The sequence below is a fragment of the Pelophylax lessonae genome (assembly GCF_965119305.1).
Source record: "Pelophylax lessonae genome assembly, chromosome: 3".
Lineage (NCBI taxonomy): Eukaryota > Metazoa > Chordata > Amphibia > Anura > Ranidae > Pelophylax > Pelophylax lessonae.
Genome location: NC_138770.1, coordinates 77644565 through 77664639, shown reverse-complemented (window position 1 = coordinate 77664639; position 20075 = coordinate 77644565). Strand labels below are relative to the sequence as shown.

At 43.9% G+C, this 20075-nt stretch overlaps 2 protein-coding genes across 2 annotated transcripts in view; one reads left to right on the top strand and one right to left on the bottom strand.

Annotated features, from left to right (window-relative positions):
* Window positions 1-2565, bottom strand: part of LOC309550364 (gastrula zinc finger protein XlCGF66.1-like) — a gene marked incomplete at its 3' end in the record, with an annotated part of 31435 nt that extends 28870 nt beyond the window's left edge. Inside the window, exon 1 of the mRNA XM_082250760.1 lies at window positions 2366-2565. Coding sequence (XP_082106886.1) covers window positions 2366-2449 — 84 coding nt within the window. The 5' untranslated portion in view covers window positions 2450-2565. The remainder of the gene's footprint in view (window positions 1-2365) is intronic.
* A 280-nt stretch (window positions 2566-2845) lies between these two features.
* The window catches only part of LOC309550363 (uncharacterized protein), a gene marked incomplete at its 5' end in the record, with an annotated part of 152411 nt that continues 135181 nt past the window's right edge, over window positions 2846-20075 (top strand). The window contains 2 exons of the mRNA XM_082250759.1: window positions 2846-2890; window positions 8596-8737. Coding sequence (XP_082106885.1) covers window positions 2846-2890; window positions 8596-8737 — 187 coding nt within the window. The remainder of the gene's footprint in view (window positions 2891-8595; window positions 8738-20075) is intronic.

Below are 20075 nucleotides of genomic sequence, written 5' to 3'. Positions count from 1 at the left end.
ACAGAGAGGATACAGAGACAGTATATATAGAGAGGTGTGTCCTGTAGAGCTGACCCTCTAATATACAGAGAGGATACAGAGACAGTTTATGGAGAGATGTGTGTCCTGCAGAGCTAACACTCTTAAATACAGAGAGGATACAGTATACTGTATCCTCTCTGTATATTAGAATGTCAGCTCTGCAGGACACACACCTCTCTATATACTGTAAAAAGGGAAAAGAAACTGCGCTAAATATCTAGAAAATATGGGGTAGCAGCAACTTAATATGTGACAAACATCAAATAAACAATAGAGAGGGGGAAGCTGCGCTAAGTGACACAAAACATATATCAAATTGAGTCCAAACAAAAGTCCCAAAATTGTTTTGATATGTGTAAGAATAAAAAAGTCCAAATATTCAAACGAATATCCACCCGTGCAGAAAATAAATTAAGTTACTGTTTACCAGATGTAGCAGTATAATGAGCCTTGCATGTAAATAGCCGAGCCAGATGAAAATCTGTGAAGGATTCCTCACCAGCGATAGCCGTCCCGAGATCGCAATTGCATGGATGTTGGAGTAAAGAACAAATAAAAAAACATAGCGTGATACTGTATAATAAAGTGTATGAAACCACTCCCGTGTGCATCAGAAAAGAAAAGTGCTAGTAAGGACCGCCACCATCACAGGCTGCTTACCAGATAAATGATATATATAGGCAAATCAATACACAGCAATCCCAAATGAAAGATAGAAGCCGTAGGATAAGCCACCACCTTAATCCTAGTGTAATTACCAGATAATGTGGGTAGATAGGCGTATAAGATCACTCAGAATAACCTGCTTACCAGAGATAAGCAAATAAATGCCAATTCACAGATTCGGGTATCCCTGGATGTGTTATCCAATCCCCTATAAACAAGTCCGGTCCCTGGTGGTGTAGAGGCCAACCCACAGATATGGCCCCAAGATTCACATATAAATAATAATGGAGATATCCATAGTGTAAAACCGTTATTACAAATAAAGGATAAAAAGTAATGCACTTACATACAAAGCATATAATGCGCTGAATCGAAGCTGCCGGCCGGACAGCTTCAAACACCCGCCTGAGCGTCTCATAAGGGTGACGTCAGCACGCCGCGACCGTGCTATTTACATGCAAGGCTCATTATACTGCTACATCTGGTAAGCAGTAACTTCATTTATTTTCTGCACGGGTGGATATTCGTTTGAATATTTGGACTTTTTTTATTCTTACACATATCAAAACAATTTTGGGACTTTTGTTTGGACTCAATTTGATATAGGTTTTGTGTCACTTAGCGCAGCTTCCCCCTCTCTATAATCTCTATATACTGTGTCTGTATCCTCTCTGTATATTAGAGAGGTGTTTCCTGCAGAGCTGACCCTCCAATATACAGAGAGCATACAGAGACAGTATATAGAGAGGTGTTTCCTGCAGAGCTGACGATCTAATATACAGAGAGCATACAGAGACAGTATATAGAGAGAGATGTGTTTCCTGCAGAGCTGACACTCTAATATACAGAGAGGATATAGAGACAGTATATAGAGAGGTGTTTCCTGCAGAGCTGACCCTCCAATATACATAGAGAATACAGAGACAGTATATAGAGATGTGTGTCCTGCAGAGCTGACGCTCTAATATACAGAGAGCATACAGAGACAGTATACAGTATATAGAGAGATGTGTTTCCTGCAGAGCTGACCCTCCAATATACAGAGACAGTATATAGAGATGTGTGTCCTGCAGAGCTGATGCTCTAATATACAGAGACAGTATATAGAGATGTGTGTCCTGCAGAGCTGATGCTCTAATATACAGAGAGCATACAGAGACAGTATATAGAGATGTGTGTCCTGCAGAGCTGACACTGTAACTAAAGGGTTAAATGCTGAATCTCAATTTTGATCTCTTCTCATCCAGCCTGTGTCCCCGCTGTCTGTGCTTCATCACTGCTGCCACCTGATCATTGATTGGGTGTGACGTTTCTGTGACTCAGTAACTGGTCGGCTGTACTAAGTACTCTTGACTCTGAACTGTGATAGGTTGGTTCCACTTTCCAGCATGTCAGTGTGCTGGGAGCCGTCTGATTGGTTGCAGGGAGGAGCTAAGCTCTCTCACTCTAGGATCATATTACCAGATCTGTCTCTATTGAGTGAGTCACAGGTGAACTGTTTCATACGAGTCATCCATTCACTGAAAAGAATCAATGCAAAAGGCAGACTTGGAGAGCAGAAAAACACGGGATTTAAACATGACCACAATAACAATACCGTGTGTATGCGATACCCCGATATATCACATTACCGAAAACCGGCATATCTCTACATGTAACCTCCCAGAATCCTCCTCACCTCTCCGGTCAGCAGGTAGATGATCTCCAGGGTGAGGTTTAGTATCTTCTCAGTCATGTGACTCCGGTCCTCCTCCATCCCCATTGGTGCCGTCAGTTGATCTATACAGGTCTCCTTGTAGACAGATAATTTTGGGAAATAAAAGTAAGAATTATTTGGATGGTATTGGTCACACAATAATAGGATGTGGATTTGAGGGGGTAATAGGAGGGTTGCTGTACATTTAAGAACTACCGATCTCATGGGAACACATTTAGTTTGGAATGTTTAGTGTTTGTTACATCTTGGAGGGCTCAATACCCTCTTCACCTGCCACATGAGAATTTCCCTTTTCTCTGTTTAGTTTGTTTTCTTTCTGAACTGGTTTGCAGCTGAAACAGAACTCCTCCAGTAACAAGTTCTCACCAATACGTGAAGGAATTCCCTTCTTCATCCTACTTGATATTCCAGAACAAATCATGTGACCAGTGAGACGATAAGATGGTTAAGGTTGCTAGTTCTGTAAGGTCTGAAAAAAAGGTGCAGGTGGGATGGGAGGGCCATCACAGACCCATAGACCCCCTCCCTCCCTCAGAGTCCACTGAGCTCTCCATCCCCCTATTCCCTCAGAGCCCTACAGCCTACCCCCTCAAGGGTCTAATGTCCTCCAGCTACAAAACCCCTTCAGTGGCCCCTAAAGTCTTCCAGCTTTATTAATCTCTCGCAGCCCTTCAGCTCCTCTACTTCCCTCAGAGCCCTCAGTATTTTCCTCCGTTTAACACCAATGATGGAACATATTCTTCATGGCAGGCTGGGGAATGTGTTCTTCCTCCTGACCAGCAATGTAAGGGGCTCCATACTCCTGACCCCTGCACTCCATCATTGTGTTGGCTGCATATTGTAATGATTGCCCATTGGCTGCCTGTGTAGTGTAATATCTGCCCTTTGTAGGCCATGTAGGTCAGGATGATGGTCATTGTCTTGTCTATTTATTGTCAGTGCTGTTTGTTTAGAGGAACATATTACTAGAATTTATCTCCAAAATGAGAACAATGTTCGGGCCTCGAAAGTGGGGAAATTTCTGACCCTGAAGGGGTTAATGTAGGTTTCCACACCATATATGTGTGTATCAGCATCTGCTGGAGATAAAAGACATCACAGTGACTATGGAGGAAGAGGACGGACATGACGGGGGATTCTGAGTGTAAATAGAAAATAAGATCTTATTACCTCCTCTGCGGCCACTTCCAGCAATGTCTTTTCTCTGCTTCCTTACGACTCACCTCTCACCCGGAACTTCCTGTCTGTAACTGACATCACTTCCTGTCTGTATCTGACATCACTTCCTGTCTGTATCTGACATCACTTCCTTTCTTTATTCCACAGAGACTTCCTATCTGGGTAGAAATGAGATCACCACCTTGTGGTGTTCAGAGGAACTGCAGCCCTGAGAAATGTCTTGTAGTGTGAACACGGCCTTGTGCTGTGTGTGTGGACTGTACACTAATCAGCCATAACATTCTGACCAGTGTTGGGGGTAACGAGTTACAAAGTAACGGATTACAGTAACTACATTACTTTTTTTGGTAACGAAGTAACGTAACTAGTTACAATACTAATATTGGTAACTACACTACTTTACTAGGCTATAGGAACGCGCTTTCCTGCGTAACCCAAGCCGTGCAATACATTCGTTATTTCGAAGAATAGAGAGGGATGAAGTTTATGACTTTTTGTTGCACTTTATGTTTTATTCTGTTTTTTCAGGTTTTGTTCTCATGTTTCCCAAAGCCTGTTTATACAATAAACTCTATTCAGAAAGAGTGTCATGTATCTTCTTCTACATGGTCAATTATTGAAGAGTAAAGTAAAGTAATAAGTAGTGAAGTTACTTTTCAAATGCAGTAACTAGTAAAGTAATCTCGTTACAATTTACAGAAGTAACTAGTAACTAGTTAAATTTTTTGAGTAACTACCCCAACACTGATTCTGACCACTGACAGGTGAAGTGAATAGCATTGATTATGTCAGTACAATGGCATCTGAGAGTGGGTGGGATATATTAGACAGCAAGTGAACATGTTGTCCCTGAAGTCGATGTGTTAAAAGCAAAAAAAAATGTTCATTGCAATTTGTTGTGTATGGGGCTGTGTAGCAGCAGACCGATCAGGGTGTCCATACTGACTCGTGTCCACAGCCAAAAGGGCCTCCAATGGGCACGTGAGCATCAGAACTGGAGCACAGAGCAATGGAAAAAGGTGGCCTGGTCTGATGAATGACGTTTTCTTTTCCCTCATGTGGATGGGCGGGTGCGTGTGCATCTTTTACCTGGGGAAGAGATGGCACCAGGATGCAATATGGGAAGAAGGCAAACTGGTGGAGGCAGTGTGCTGCTTTGTCTGACGGAGCCCATGCGTTGATGGCAGCAAAAAGGGGCCTATTCAATACTAGAGTATTAGATGATAATGTTCTAGTGGGTGGTTATAATGTTCTGGTGGGTGGTCCTAATGTTCTGGTGGGTGGTTATAATATCCTGGTGGGTGATCATAATGTTCTGGGGGTTGGTTCTAATTAGGGATCGACCGATTATCGGGAAAGCCTATATATCGAGGGCCGATATGCACTTTCCCCAATATATCGGAATCGTCCACCAAGGTGACCGATTTTGCTGATATTTCAGAAAGTGCTTGTACCGGAGTGATGCCTGCCGCTGGAGGCATCACCCCGGTACCAGCGTCCATAGCCGACGGTCGACTGTCTTGTAATGACAACCGATGATAAGCTGCTCGGCTGTCATTATAAGGAGCGGGAGGGGACGTCCCCCCCTCCCGCCGCCTTCCGCTGCTCGCCCGGGTCTCCCATCCCACTGGGAGACCCGGACAACCAGCCTGCACGGCCGCCGATTCCGATCAAAGCTGCATTTGGCTCTGATTGGGTCTCCATGTAAAAACCCGGAAGTGATGTCATGTCCGGGTACTCGGCGCCAGTTTAAAAAAAATGACAGCATTCAAAACAGCCAAACTTGGTGTTTTGAATTATTTTAAGTGCAGAGGAGGGGTTTGGGGTCTTTTAGACCCCCAGATCCCTCCATAAGAGTACCTCTCAAGTGATAAAAATAAAAGATAAATATTTTTTTTAATTGTATGAAAATATCGGCTGATATCGATACGCAATGGGTAAAATATTGGTATCGGTATCGGCAACGAAAAACTGATATCGGTCGATCACTAGTCCTAATGTTCTGGTGGATTGGTATAATGATCTGCTGAGAAAAATGGGGGTGGGGGTTGGTAATAAGCTGTAGGAGATTTGCTTCTTTTCAACCTCTCAGCAGATCTCTTGCAGCCTATTAGCACCCATTTCCCTTTCTATGTCTCAACAGATCTCCTGCAGCCTATTAGCACCCATTTCCCTTTCTATGTCTCAGCAGATCTCCTGCAGCCTATTAACACCCATTTCCCCTTCTATATCTCAGCAAATCTCCTGCAGCCTATTAGCACCCATTTCCATATTAGAGAATAAAATAGCGGTAGTTCCAATGTTTTATATCACATGATATTAGTGCAATGGATTAGGAAACAGAAAATGTCAGTAAAAAACCCAGTGCAGGTCATTTTGGGGCCACAGACACAATCTATCCCTCAATTCATAGATTCCTAGAGAAGAGTTTGTTGTGGAAGTGAAGTTGGGTACAAGTCAATGAAATCCCCGACACTCCCAGCTGAGAACAATGAAGGAAATTACTATTCCAATCCTCCAACCAGTTTTCTGGCTGGGAAGGTTTGGGAGTCAATATTTCCCCAGCTGACCAGGACAATGAAGGAGTTTACTATTCAAATCCTTTACAACTAGTTTTCCCACTCGCTATTTCCCCAGCTGGCAGAGACAAGACTTCTTAAAGAGTGTCAGCTTTTTGCATTGTCCAGCATCAGGAAATGCTAACAAACTGAATTGGGTGATAAATACAATGACCCCTCCCCTTTCCATAAATCCCACCCTCTTATCATTAAAGTAAAAAATGTGATAAATCATCGACGCGTTTCACCTCATCAGTATCCAGTGACCAACCATAAAGTGACATCAAAGTCCATTCAACGTCTCCTTTATACTTCAATAAATTATATCACCACCAATACATGTCTCAAAAACCCTCCAGAGCTTCTTTCTCCAAACCTCAGTATGTGCTCCAGCAAACCGTGTGTAGTGGACTACAAAACACCTCCTTCCCCAAACACCTATCCCGTGCTCTCTTGGTGCTCACACTCAGATTGTGCGCTCACCAGACCTCCATCACCCTCCTAATAAGTGGCTCCACAATAGCTTTGGAGGAACCCTGGCTGGACTAGGTAGTAATATATTTCTATCCCCCTTGGTGGAAGTAGAGATAACCCCATCTATAAGGATATACATTACATATACACACAGCACAAGGCCGTGTTCACACTACCAGACATTTCTCAAGACTGCAGTTCCTCTGAGCTCCACAAGGTGGTGATCTCTCTTCTACTCAGACAGGAAGTCTCTATGGAATACAGACAGGAAGTGATGTCAGATATAAATAATAAATTCTGGGTGAAAGGTGAGTCCAGGGAAGTAGAGAGGAGACGTTGCTGGAAGTGGCAGCAGAGGAGGTAATAAGATCTTATTTTCTATTTACACCCGGTAACCCCCCGTCATGTCCGTCCTCTTCCTCCATAGTCACTGTGACGTCTTTTATCTCCAGCAGATGATGATACACACATATATAGTGTGGAAACATAGATTAACCCCTTCAGGGTCAGAACATTTACCCACTTATGTGGCCGTAACATTCTCTGCATTTTGGAGATACATTCTAGTAATATGTTCCTCTAAACAAACAGCACTGACAATAAATAGACAAGACAATGACCATCCTGACCATATGCCCTGCAAAGGGCAAATATTACACTACACAGGCAGCCAATGGCAATCATTACAATGTGCAGCCAACCCAATGATGGAGTACAGTTGTATGGAGCATAGAGCCCCTTACATTGCTGGTCAGGAGGAAGAAAACATTCCCCAGCCTGCCAGGAAGAATATGTTCCATCGTTGGTGTTCAGATGGAGGAAAATACTGAGGGCTCTGAGGGAAGTATAGGAGCTGAGGGGATGTTAGGGTTTAGTAAAGCTGAAAGAATTTAGGGGCCTCTGAAGAGGTAAGTCAGAGAATTATATGACATCACACTGACCTCACAGCTCTTCATACCAATGTCCCTCCATCTGGCTCTTTTTTTCCACGCTCTTAAGATGTGGGCGGACCCTTTTCATCCTCACAACCAAAGCAGAACTGTTGATCCTTTAACCTACAGAATGGGGGGATCCCTGAAGTGGGGCTTTAAAAAAATACAGACCTTACCAGTGAGAAGGATTCTGGGAAGGTCATTTAATTTTATGAAAACTACTGACAGGAGAGGTGAGCGGTGCTGGGAATTCTGGGACATAATCCAGTAACAGACAAGGGATGTGTCTGGATGGTGACTATATCATTGTGTGTGTCAGGTTCCTATAAGGTGTCAGGATGTCACCGTCAATTTCTCCATGGAGGAGTGGGAGTATTTAGAAGGACACAAGGATCTCTACAAGGACGTCATGATGGACAATCAGCCACCCCTCACATCACCGGGTAAGAGGAGACTTTATTGTAAAGGAGAGAGCAGTACGGAGGCTCCACCTAGATCCCCCATCATCTGATAAACACATAGAAACAATGTATTCAGTCAGTGTGTGTGTTTCCTACAGATGGATCCAGTAATGGGAACCCACCAGAGAGATGTCCCCGTCCTTTGTATTCCCGGGATTCCACACAGGAAGATCACACCATCCCTCACCATCATCAGGTAGATGATTGACAATTATTGGTAGTTCTGATTTATACACAGCATGTTTGTTACAATTCATTTTTTATTATATATTCAGAGTGGAATCCTCGGGGATTATAATATTGTTGTTAAAGAAGAGTATAAAGAGGAGGATGAGGAGTATGGAGTGATGGAGGAGTTTTCAGAAGGACCCAAGGATATGATGGAGCCACCTAATACCAGGAACCCACCAGAGAGATGTCCCCATCCGTATTCCCAGAATTGCACACAGAAAGATCACACCATCCCTCACCATTACAAGGTTGATGGGACGGGGCATCTAAAACAGGGACATAAAGACGATGTGTAGATTTTTTTTATCTGAGCTTATATTTTACAGACGATATTCACTCTCATTTTCTTGGTTTAGGGTGAAGATCTGATAGATATAAAAGTTGAGGTTAAAGCAGAAGAAGAAGAGACTCATGTGAGTGATGATCAGCAGTCTATGGAGGAGGATGGAATGATGAGGATAATTCTAGAAGAAGACACTCCTACAGAGATCAGCACAGGTGGGTCATTAACACTAAACACATTCCTCCACCCATACTGCTCACTGATTGGTCCAGAGTAGGGCAAGGACTGGGTGATATCAGCCTGTAATACCCTGGTCACTTTCCTGAGCTGTGTTCCCCTCCTGTATTCCTGTATTTGTGTAGATTATGGGGTTCAGCTGGAAAGGTTAACTTTCACAATAGGTGTTGCTTGACCTAGGCGCCTGTAGTATAGGCCTTGGATCTTCTGCCTCATATCCCAGTTCTAACAGGATCTCTGACAGAATCATTCTCCGGGGGTCACTTGTTCTTTTGTGTGCTGGCTGTGCCCGGTCATGGAGGAAATTAGATCGTCCGTCAGTACATCAGGATTCATTAATTTTTTTATTATACACTGCTCAAATAAATTAAAGGAACACTTTGAAAACACATCAGATCTCAATGGGGAAAAATATCATGCTGGATAGCTATACTGGTATGGACTGGGTAATGTGTTAGGATCTATACTGGTATGGACTGGGTAATGTGTTAGGATCTATACTGATATGGACTGGGTAATGTGTTAGTATCTATACTGGTATGGACTGGGTAATGTGTTAGGATCTATACTGGTATGGACTGGGCAATGTATTAGGATCTATGCTGGTATGAACTGGGTAATGTGTTAGGATCTATACTGGTATGGACTGGGTAATGTGCTAGGATCTATACTGGTATAGACTGTGTAATGTGTTAGGCTAAACCGTAGCGTTAAAAAACTTATTAGGGGAAAAAAATTGGCCTTCAAGAAATATAAATCAGAGGGCACCGTATCGGCCTTCCAGCAATACAAGGAGGAAAATAAGAAGTGTAAACACGAAATCAAGTTGGCTAAAATCAACTTTGAGAGACAAATAGCGGAGGATAGTAAAAAAAAACCAAAGAAATTCTTTAAATATATCAACAGCAAAAAAACTAGGGCAGAGCATATTGCACACATAATTAGCGATGATGGGAGGATGGTTACAGAGGACACTGAAAAAGCAACCGTGCTGAATTCTTTTTTCTCGTCAGTCTTTACGCAGGAAAAGGAAGGGTACACTGACCATGACTGTATGGTTAGTAGTAATACACAGGACTTGCCACTATGGCTAACAGAGGGGGAAATCAGGGAAAGACTGGATAAACTTAACACAAACAAATCACCAGGCCCGGATGGCGTACATCCGAGAGTGCTCAAGGAACTCAGTATGGTTATATCTAGACCACTGTTCCTGATCTTTGCTGACAGTATTAGGACAGGAGATGTACCAGGGGATTGGAGGAAGGCTAACGTGATTCCGATATTCAAAAAGGGCCAGAGACATATCCCGGGAAATTATAGGCCTGTCAGTCTGACATCAATAATATGTAAACTTTTGGAGGGGATGATAAGGGACTATATCGTAGAGTATGCTAAAGACAACAACATCATCAGTAGTAACCAGCACGGGTTTACAAATGGGCGATCTTGTCAAACCAATCTCTTAGCATTCTACGAGGAAGTGAGCTGTGAGCTAGATAGGGGGAGACCAGTGGATGTGGTGTACTTGGATTTCGCTAAGGCGTTTGATACAGTTCCCCACAAGCGCTTAATTTATAAAATAAGGTCTGCAGGTATCGACAGCAGGGTTTGCTCTTGGATACGGAATTGGCTAAAAGGCCGTGTCCAAAGGGTAGTAATAAACAGCGCATACTCAGACTGGTCTGAGGTAGTAAGCGGGGTGCCCCAGGGCTCAGTCCTGGGACCAACCTTGTTCAATTTATTCATAAACAGCATTGAGGAAGGGATCAGTAGTTCGTTATCAGTTTTTGCAGATGACACAAAATTGGCCAGGGCAATAACTGCACAGCATGAAGCAGATATCCTACAGAATGACCTGGACAAAATTACGGAGTGGGCAACGACATGGCAAATGAGGTTTAATGTGGAGAAGTGTAAGGTTTTGCACTTGGGGACCAAAAACATAAAAACACAATACACGTTAGGAGGGGAACCCTTGGGGGAATCAAAAATGGAGAAAGATCTGGGAGTCTTAGTTGATGATAGATTAGGCAACAGCATGCAATGCCAAGCGGCAGCTTCCAAAGCCAACAGAATACTAGCATGCATAAAGAAAGGGATGTATTCCAGAGATAAGACTATAATCCTTCCACTTTATAAAACTCTGGTCCGACCGCATCTGGAGTATTCTGTCCAGTTCTGGTCGCCAGTCCTCAGGAGGGATGTGTTGGAGCTGGAGAAAGTCCAGAGAAGGGCAACTAAACTGATTAGGGGGTTGGAGGACCTTACCTATGAAGAGCGGCTGCAATCGCTCGATTTATTTTCCCTGGAGAAAAGACGTCTGAGAGGGGACATGATAGCAATTTATAAATATCTTAATGGGGATCTCAGCTTAGAAGAAAAGCTGTTCATTCGAAGGAATTGCATGAGGACTCGAGGACATACAATGCGATTAGAGGAGAAGCGTTTTAACCTCAGGCAACGTGGGGGGTTCTTTACTGTTAGGGCTACAAGATTGTGGAATTGTCTACCACAAGAGGTGGTTTCTCCGGGTAGTATGGTGACTTTCAAAAGACTCTTAGACTTACATCTCAAGGATCAGGAGATTGAGGGCTATGTTAGATGATTACAGTCACACACACCTACACAGGTTGAACTGGATGGACTATTGTCTTTATTCAACCTCACCTACTATGTAACTATGTAACTATGTAAGGATCTATACTGATATGAACTGGGTAATGTGTTAGTATCTATACTGGTATGGACTGGGTAATGTGCTAGGATCTATACTGGTATAGACTGTGTAATGTGTTAGGATCTATACTGATATGAACTGGGTAATGTGTTAGTATCTATACTGGTATGGACTGGGTAATGTGTTAGGATCTATACTGGTATGGGCTGGGTAATTTGTTAGGATCTATACTGGTATGAACTGGGTAATGTGTTAGTATCTATACTGGTATGGACTGGGTAATGTGTTAGGATCTATACTGGTATGGGCTGGGTAATTTGTTAGGATCTATACTGGTATGGACTGGGTAATGTGTTAGGATCTATACTGGTATGGACTGGGTAATGTGTTAGGATCTATACTGGTATGGACTGGGTAATGTGTTAGGATTAGTGATCGACCAATATCGTTTTTTCGTTACCGATACCGATATTTCGCCGATATCATATCGGTATCAGCCGATATTGGCCGATATTTTCACACATGTAAAATTTTGCCAAAAAAAACACAAATTTCAACACAAATCTCTTAACAAACATGTTAATCTTTATTTATTAACATTTTTAACATGTTCAAGTGCTCGTTCTTCACACCTTAACTGCATAAAAACTGATAGGAAAAATTCAATTGCAAGGAGTTGGACATTAGCATTTCATATCATCTGATTGTGCATTAATGTATAATAAAGTTGGGGGGGGGGGGGCGTTTTCGATTTACGGGATGTGAGGAGCATTTTTAGACAGCTCCGCCGCCACTGATTAATCCGCACAGAATCCTGTATCATCTGTTGTCCTACCTGCATCGGTCCACTTCCTGACGACTCCTGGAAGCCTCCTGGCCCCACCGGACATGGTCAAGTACGGTAGGGATGTCCCACAAAGTTGGGGGACATGGAGGACCGCCTGCGCCGTAACAATCTCCGTTTTCTGGGGTTCCCTGAGGATGCGGAAGGTGGACATACAGAGGACTTCCTTATGGACTGGATGCGGAGGTCCTTGGGACCGACACCTTTTCCCCCCTCTTTGCAATTGAGAGGGCCCACTGAGTCCCCTCCCGAGCTCCCATCCCGGGGGCTAGGCCCAGACCATTGCTGGCGCGCATTCTTCATTTCAGAGACAGAGATGCCGCATTGAGGAAGGCTAGGGAGTTGGCGGATCTCAGTTTTAATAACAACATCATTACCATTTTTCCTGATTTCTCTGCAACAACGCAAAAACAAAGGGCTGCGTTTTTTAATGTGAAAATGTGAAAAAGCACCTCAGGGAACGGCACCTTCCTTATAGCATGCTCTACCCTGCAAAACTGAGGGTGGTGTACAAAAGTAAAGTGCGCTTTTTTCTGGATCCTGCGGATTCTGATCAATGGCTGGATTCCCTGGGCAGAGCCTGATTCCCCAACTCCTGCAGTGCTGATGAAGTGACATTGTCCATCTGACCATCCGCCAGTTTGATTCTCCATGTCCTGGCTGGGGCCTTATCGTGTCATGCTACTTTGGGGGCCCTTCTTTGCAGAACAGAAGATCTGTCCCCCCTTTTTATCCTGTTACCCTGTTTTCAATGTGGACCTCGATGCTCCCTCTCCATGTGTTTCATATACTCCTGTGGTCTGGATGACCTATGTATGAGGTGAACGTTATGGCCCCGGAGGTCCGCATGAACAACACAGATGTCTGTTTTTCCCCTATGGTTATATACCTGGTTTAGTTTGGGGCTGAGGCTTGTGACAGTTGGGGTTACGAGCAGGGTGGGGGGTCTGGGGTTACTGTTGGGGACTGTTTTCCGACCTATGTACTTTTATGTTTTTTTTTCTGTTTTTTTTTTTTTTTGGGACTGGCGCTGTTTTTGGACTATGTTTTTCCCCTGGTATCCGCTAGGGGGACTGTCTCCTTTTGGAGTCATGGTTCTACAGCTAATACCATTACAATGGCTGTGGAAACTTTAACAATCTTGTCCTGGAATGTTAGGTGTCTCAACGACAGAGTTAAGAGGGCTTTGGTGTTTAACTACATTCAGAAATACAAACCTCATATAATTTTCTTGCAGGAAACTCATTTAACAGGTTCCAGAACTCTGGCTCTGAAGAGGGCTTTTATTGCGCACAGTTTTCACTCTACCTTTTCTAATTATGCTAGGGGAGTGACGATATTGATTGCGCGCTCCCTTAGCTGCACGGTTAAACATGTAGTTACAGATATGTATGGTAGATATGCAATAGTGCTCCTACAAATTGATAATGTGGTATATACCTTTGTGTCTATTTATGTCCCTCCTCCGTTCACCTTGGCCTTCTGGGACACTATGATGACCCAGCTCCTCCAAGTGGCGGAGGGGCCAGTTCTGCTTGCAGGGGACTTTAACTCTGTGTTATCCCCGGCATTGGATAAGATGCCCTGACTTCTTCCTCTCTGGCGGCCTCACTTGCCAGGTACAACCTGGTGGACCGCTGGAGAGGGAAGAACCCGGACAGCAAGAAATCTTCTTGTTGTTCTGCTTCTCATAAAACTCTAGCTAGAATCGATATGTGTCTTGTGTCTCCTGATTTGCTTCCCAGGATGTTGGCAGTCTCGTATCTCCCTAGGGCCATCTCGGATCATTCCCCGATGCTGATGAAGTTTGGCCTTTCCTCAGCTCGGGGATATAGGACTTGGCGGCTCAGCCCCCTATGGTTGTCCGAGGAAATTTTTTTCAATATTACAGTCAAGGAGGTTGCCCACTTTTGGTTGGTCAATCAGGAGACGGCCTCTGGGACTTTTGTGTGGAATGCCTTTAAGGCCACCATGAGGGGAGCGGTTGCGGGGGTGATTCATTAATTGAGGGAAGATAGGGCATGGAAGGTAGAGTCTCTACAGTCGACAGCGACTGCAGCAGAATTGCACTACTCCTTATGGCGAGATAGTGCCCGGCAATTGGACCTTGTGCTCTTGGAAAAAACTCAGAAAAAGTCGCTATATCAAAAACAACGGTTGTTTGAATATGGTGATAAGAATAGTAACATTTTGGCGTTCCTGTCTCACTCTGAGCATCCGGTCACAGCTGTCTCAGCAATCTATGATGGGATCTCCCGCCTCTGTACTACGAGGGAGGATATCATGGAGGCCTTTGTCTCCTTTTTTCAATCCTTGTACACATCTCAGGTTTCCTATACCCAGAATGAACTGGATGCATATCTACAACAAGTCCCACTAGTTACGCTTGATAATGCTGATAGGTTATCTTTGGCATCACCCATCTCCACTGAGGAGATTGCGGCAGCTATAACCTCCTTCGCTGCCAATAAGACGCCGGATTTGGATGGATTTCCGATTTGAGTGGTATGGAGCTTACTCGGAGCTCCTCATCCCGTGCTTGTTGACCCTGTACTCTGAAGCATTTGATAGTGGGGTGCTTCTGACCTCCCTTCGGGAGGCCCTAATAGTTCTAATTCCTAAGCCGAACAAGGACCCCAGATATTGTGACTCTTATCGTCCTATTTCCTTAATTAATGTGGGTGTTAAGATTCTGGCTATGGTTTTATCCCGCAGAGAGAACTCAATCATTTCTAAAATTATTCATCCGGATCAGACGGGGTTTATCCCGGGACGCTCCACGGCAATAAACCTGCGCTGTCTATTCACAAATCTTCAAATCCCTATGGAGGCACCAGACACCAGGGTAGTTGTGTCTTTAGACACTCATAAGGCATTTGACTCTGTGGAGTGGACATATCTGTTTGCGGTTCTTGCACAGGTGGGTTTTGGGCCGAAGTTTATTAGATGGGTTAAGTTACTATATGACTCTCCAATCTCTCGATACGAGTTAACAGCAGTATCACAGAGCCATTTTCTGTGTGTCGTGGTACCAGACAGAGGTGCCCTTTGTCGCCCCTGTTGCTTGCCATGGCCATAGAACCATTGGCTGCCTTACTTAGGAAGGACGGGAGATTTCTTTACTTGGCGGATCATGAGGGGGGGGTCGTTGACGGTGGGTCTGGAGGTGATTGAAACTTTTGGGAGGTACTCTGAGTTTAAAGTTAACTGGGACAAATCGGTGGTCTTCCCATTTGATCCTGCACTGTCATCTAGCATAGTCATTCCACATGCGCTTCAGGTGTTGTCCAAATTTAAATACCTGGGGGTGACGGTCCAGCAGCCCATACAAACTTATGTAGATAATATTGCCCCGATGGTACAGAGACTCAAGATGACTCTGTCCACCTGGGTCAAACTGCCTTTTAATCTGATGGGAAGAATTTATATTTTTAAAATGATATATCTACTCCGTTTCCTGTATCATTTCTGGAAGGCCCCCGGTGTATCTCCCTAAAACACTTTTTAAAATTATCGAGACCATACTGACATCTTTCATCTGGGAGGAGAGGCTGGCCAGGATTTCCTTGAATACCATGAAACTCCCTAACATGGCGGGATGTCTGGCGGTCCCAGATCTCCAAGCCTACTATCTAGCATCCCAATTGACTCATGTTCATGCTTGGTTCTTCCCTGATCTCCCGAATGCGGCGGTTATTACTTTGGCAGCCGTGATGGGTTCCTACGAGGCCCTCCTGAATTCATTGTATAGCAAAGGTCCCTACCCTTCGGGTGGGACAGGGATTTTGAAGGCTCTCGTATAAGATTACCCATATTTGTAATAAACGCCTAGGGGGTTCATCCTTTAATCAGTCTCCTAATACTCTGCTGTGGTATAACCCAGGGCTGCAAGAGCTATATAAATTGTCAGATCCTCGTTTTACAATGCAGTTTTGAGATGGTTTATTGTGTTTAACTTTTCTAGTGGCTGTATGGTCATTATGTGTATAATCCTTTTTATATTTACTGTCTTCTTTGTAACTGCTTTGTTGCCATTGTTTCTTGGCTGTTGTATACCTTACATTTGTTTTAATAAAATACCAATGTATAATAAAGTGCTGCAGTAGTGGACTCACTCACTGCAATATTTTTAATTCACTACTGCAGTGCAGTCAGTGCAAAACTGCTAGGAAAAAAAGCAAGGCAACAACAACAGCTACACAATAAATACACATACACACTGCACAACTGCTATAAAAAGAGCAAGGCAACAGCTACACATGTCACAGTGGATTGGCCTGGACTGGACTCTGAGTCAGTGGAGGACTACCTCTGTGTGCAGTATGGCACTCATTGCAACTACTACAGTTAGTGCAATACTGCTAGAAGAAAAGCAAGGCAACAGCTACACATGTCACAGTGGATTGGACTGGAGTCAGTGACTACCGCTGCAGTAGAACACTCACTCTCTGCAATAACTTTAACCACTTACCGCAAAGTGACGTAGGGGTACGTCGGGTAACTTTGCAGAGTTATACCGGGATGATGCCTCTAGCTAGAGGCACCATCCCGGTACCGTGGTTTAGTGCCAACGGTCGGCTTTCGGGAGCCGCTCGATCCTCACCCGGGGGAGTGGGAGGGGATTTCCCCCCCCCCCCTTCCCGCCGCCTTCCGTGACTTTTAACGGGCCTCCCGCCCCATCGGGAGACCCGAGCACCCAGCCAGCACGTCCACCGGCTGGATGGAGTCCCGAACAAAGCCGGAAACGGCTTTGATCGGGTCTCCGATGACGTAACCCGGAGGCGGCGTCCATGATGTCACTTCCGAGTTACTGTGCTGCAAAAGGCGGCAAATTTAAAAAACGGCTGTATGCAAAAACGCCGTTTTTGGCGTTTTGCATACATGGAAGTGTAGTGGAGTGTAGTAGACCCTCGATCCCTCCATAAAGAGTACCTGTCACTGCATATTGGTGTCACAAGGGATGTTTACATTGCTTGTGACAGCAATAAAAGTGATCAGATTTTTTTTTTTAAAAAAAACCTGTAATAAAGTTAAAAAAATAAATAAAATAAATAGGGAAAAAAAAAAAAATTTAGCCACCGCAGTCACCGTTAGCTCGCGCACAAAAAAAACGTATACGGAAGTCGAGCCGCAAATGAAATCGCTGTTCAAACCACACATGTGAGGTATTGCCGCGATCGCCAGAGCGTGAGCAATAATTAAAAAAAAGAGCTACACTCTAACTCTAAACTGGTAACCGTTAAAAAATTTTAAAGCGTTGCCTATTGAGATTTCTATTGACCGTAGTTTGTCGCCATTCCATGGGTGCGCGCAATTTTAAACCGTAACATGTTGGGTATCTATTTACTCGGTGTGACATCATCTTTCACAATATATAAAAAAAATGGGCTAATTTTACTGTTTAGTATTTTTTAAATGCAGTGAAATGTGATTTTTCAAAATGTTTCCAAAAATATGGCGTTTTAAAGACCGCTGCGCAAATACAGCGTGACAAAAAATATTGCCATGACCGCCATTAGATTCTCCAGAGTCTTTGCTAAAATAATATATATAATGTTTGGGGGTTCTAAGTAGTTTTCTAGGAAAAAATACTGATTTTAACTTGTAAACAAAAAGTGTCCGAAATAGGGCTGGGGCTTTAGTGGTTAACCGATTGCCGACCGCCGCACACGACTATTTACTGCGGCGGTCAGCCCCGGCCAGGCAGAGTGACGTAGATCTACGTCGCTCGCCTGTCACTTCCTTGTGAGCCAATAGCGGGCGGGCGCGCGCCTCCAGCGGGCTCGTTCACAGGGAAGTCAGTGCGTGTGACCGGCGGACCCGATGTCCGCCGGTCACGCGCCGATCGTCGGTACAGAGGGAGAAAGTCAGGCAGCTGATGTAAACAAGCCGCCTGTCATTCTCCCCTGTGTAGAAACCGTGATCATACGGTTCTACTATGTAGGACCGTTTATCACTGTTCCTACACTAGTAGCCACAGCCAATCACAGTAAAAAGCACGCCCCTAGGGACACACTTAACCCCTCCCTCCCCAATAAAGTTAACCCCTTCCCTGCCAGTGTCATTTTGCAGTAACAGTGCATATGTATAGCACTGATTACTGCAGTAATGTCACTGGTAACCCCAAAAGTGTCAAAAATGTCAGTCAAGGGTCCGATCTGTCCGCCGCAATGTCGCAGTACCGCAAAAAAATCGCAGATCGCCGCCATTACGCGTTAAATAAAAAACAACAAAAATGACAAAAATCTTTCCCTTTGTTAGTAAACGCAATAACTTTTGCACAAACCAATCAAAATACGCTTTTTGCGATTTTTTTTTTTTTTACCAAACATATGTAGCAGAAAACAAATTGGCCAAAAATGTTAAAAAATTTTTATTTTTTACATTTTTTGGGGGGGGAATTTCATATACAAAATGTGAAAAATATTGTTATTTTTGCAAAATTTACGCTCTTTTTTTGTTTATAGCGCAAAAAGTAAAAAGCGCACAGGTGATAAAATACCACCAAAATAAAGCTCTGTTTGTGGGAAAAAAAGGACGTCAAATTCGTTTAGGTACAGCGTCGCACGGCCACGCAATTGTCCGTTAAAGTCACGCAGTAAAAAATCGCAAAAAACCCCCTGGTCAGGAAGGGGGTAAAATCTTCCGGGGCTTAAGTGGTTAAATCACTACTGCAGTAAGTAGTGATTAAATTATTGCAGCAGTGAGTGGCGTTTTACTGCAGCAGTAGTCCACTGGCACTGACTCTAATCCACTGTATATACTACTATGTCTTTTTTTCTAGAAAAACTGCTAGAAAGAAATAGGTAGACACAAGCTAGACAGTGAATTGGTTAGACTCAGTTGACTGGTGGACAGACACTACACTATAGACTAGCTACACTTTCAAATCAATACTCCCAGTTAAGTAAAACAATATTATAGTACAGAAAGCAGAACATTTCAGCATGTTCACAAGTTAAGCGGCTTCTTTTAGTTTCATAAATTGCTGCCCCTTCACTAAAAACATGCTCACTTGGTACTGAGGAAGGAGGAGCAGAAAGGTATCTTCTAGCATGAGAAGCAAGTCTTTTATAGCGTGCCTCATTTTCTTTCCACCACTGAAGAGGATCACTTCTTCTGTCAATAACTAGTTCCTTCAAATAGAGATGAAGTTCATCATCCAGGCTCATTATTGCAGATTCTGATGAATCCTCTGTGAGAGGCCCCAATAAAACGCTGAACATTGCTTCTATTTGACCACGATGAATTTTCTCTTCTGTCCGTTGTCTTTTTGGGACATTTTTCTCCTGCATCCTCCTCTTCCACATCAGAAACCTTCTCTTCTTGTCCTAGACTTTTTTTCTTTTCCTCAGGAGGAACCTCCTGCACCTTCTGTTGAATATCTTCTATAAGCCATTGCTTTGGCCTACCCTAAAACAACCTATACAGGCTGTTCCAACACGATGGAACTCAACGCTACACATGTTACAGAGGATGCTGGAGCAGAAGCGAGCTCTCACTATATATTCTGGTGAATATGGACTTTGAGGACATTCTTGTCCTACTGCAGATCAGTGGGACATAGTAGCCAATATTATAGAGACGCTCGTACCCATTGAGGAAGTGACACTGGAGGCTTTTGATAGGGTCAACTGGCAATTTATCCAGGCAGTCTTGACCCATATTGGCCTCGGGCCTTCCATGATGTCCTGGATCCTGTCCCTCTATTTGCGCCCCTCAGCGGCGGTTAGGGTCAATGACACCCGTTCCAAATTCTTCCCCATCACCAATGGGCCTCGCCAGGGGTGCC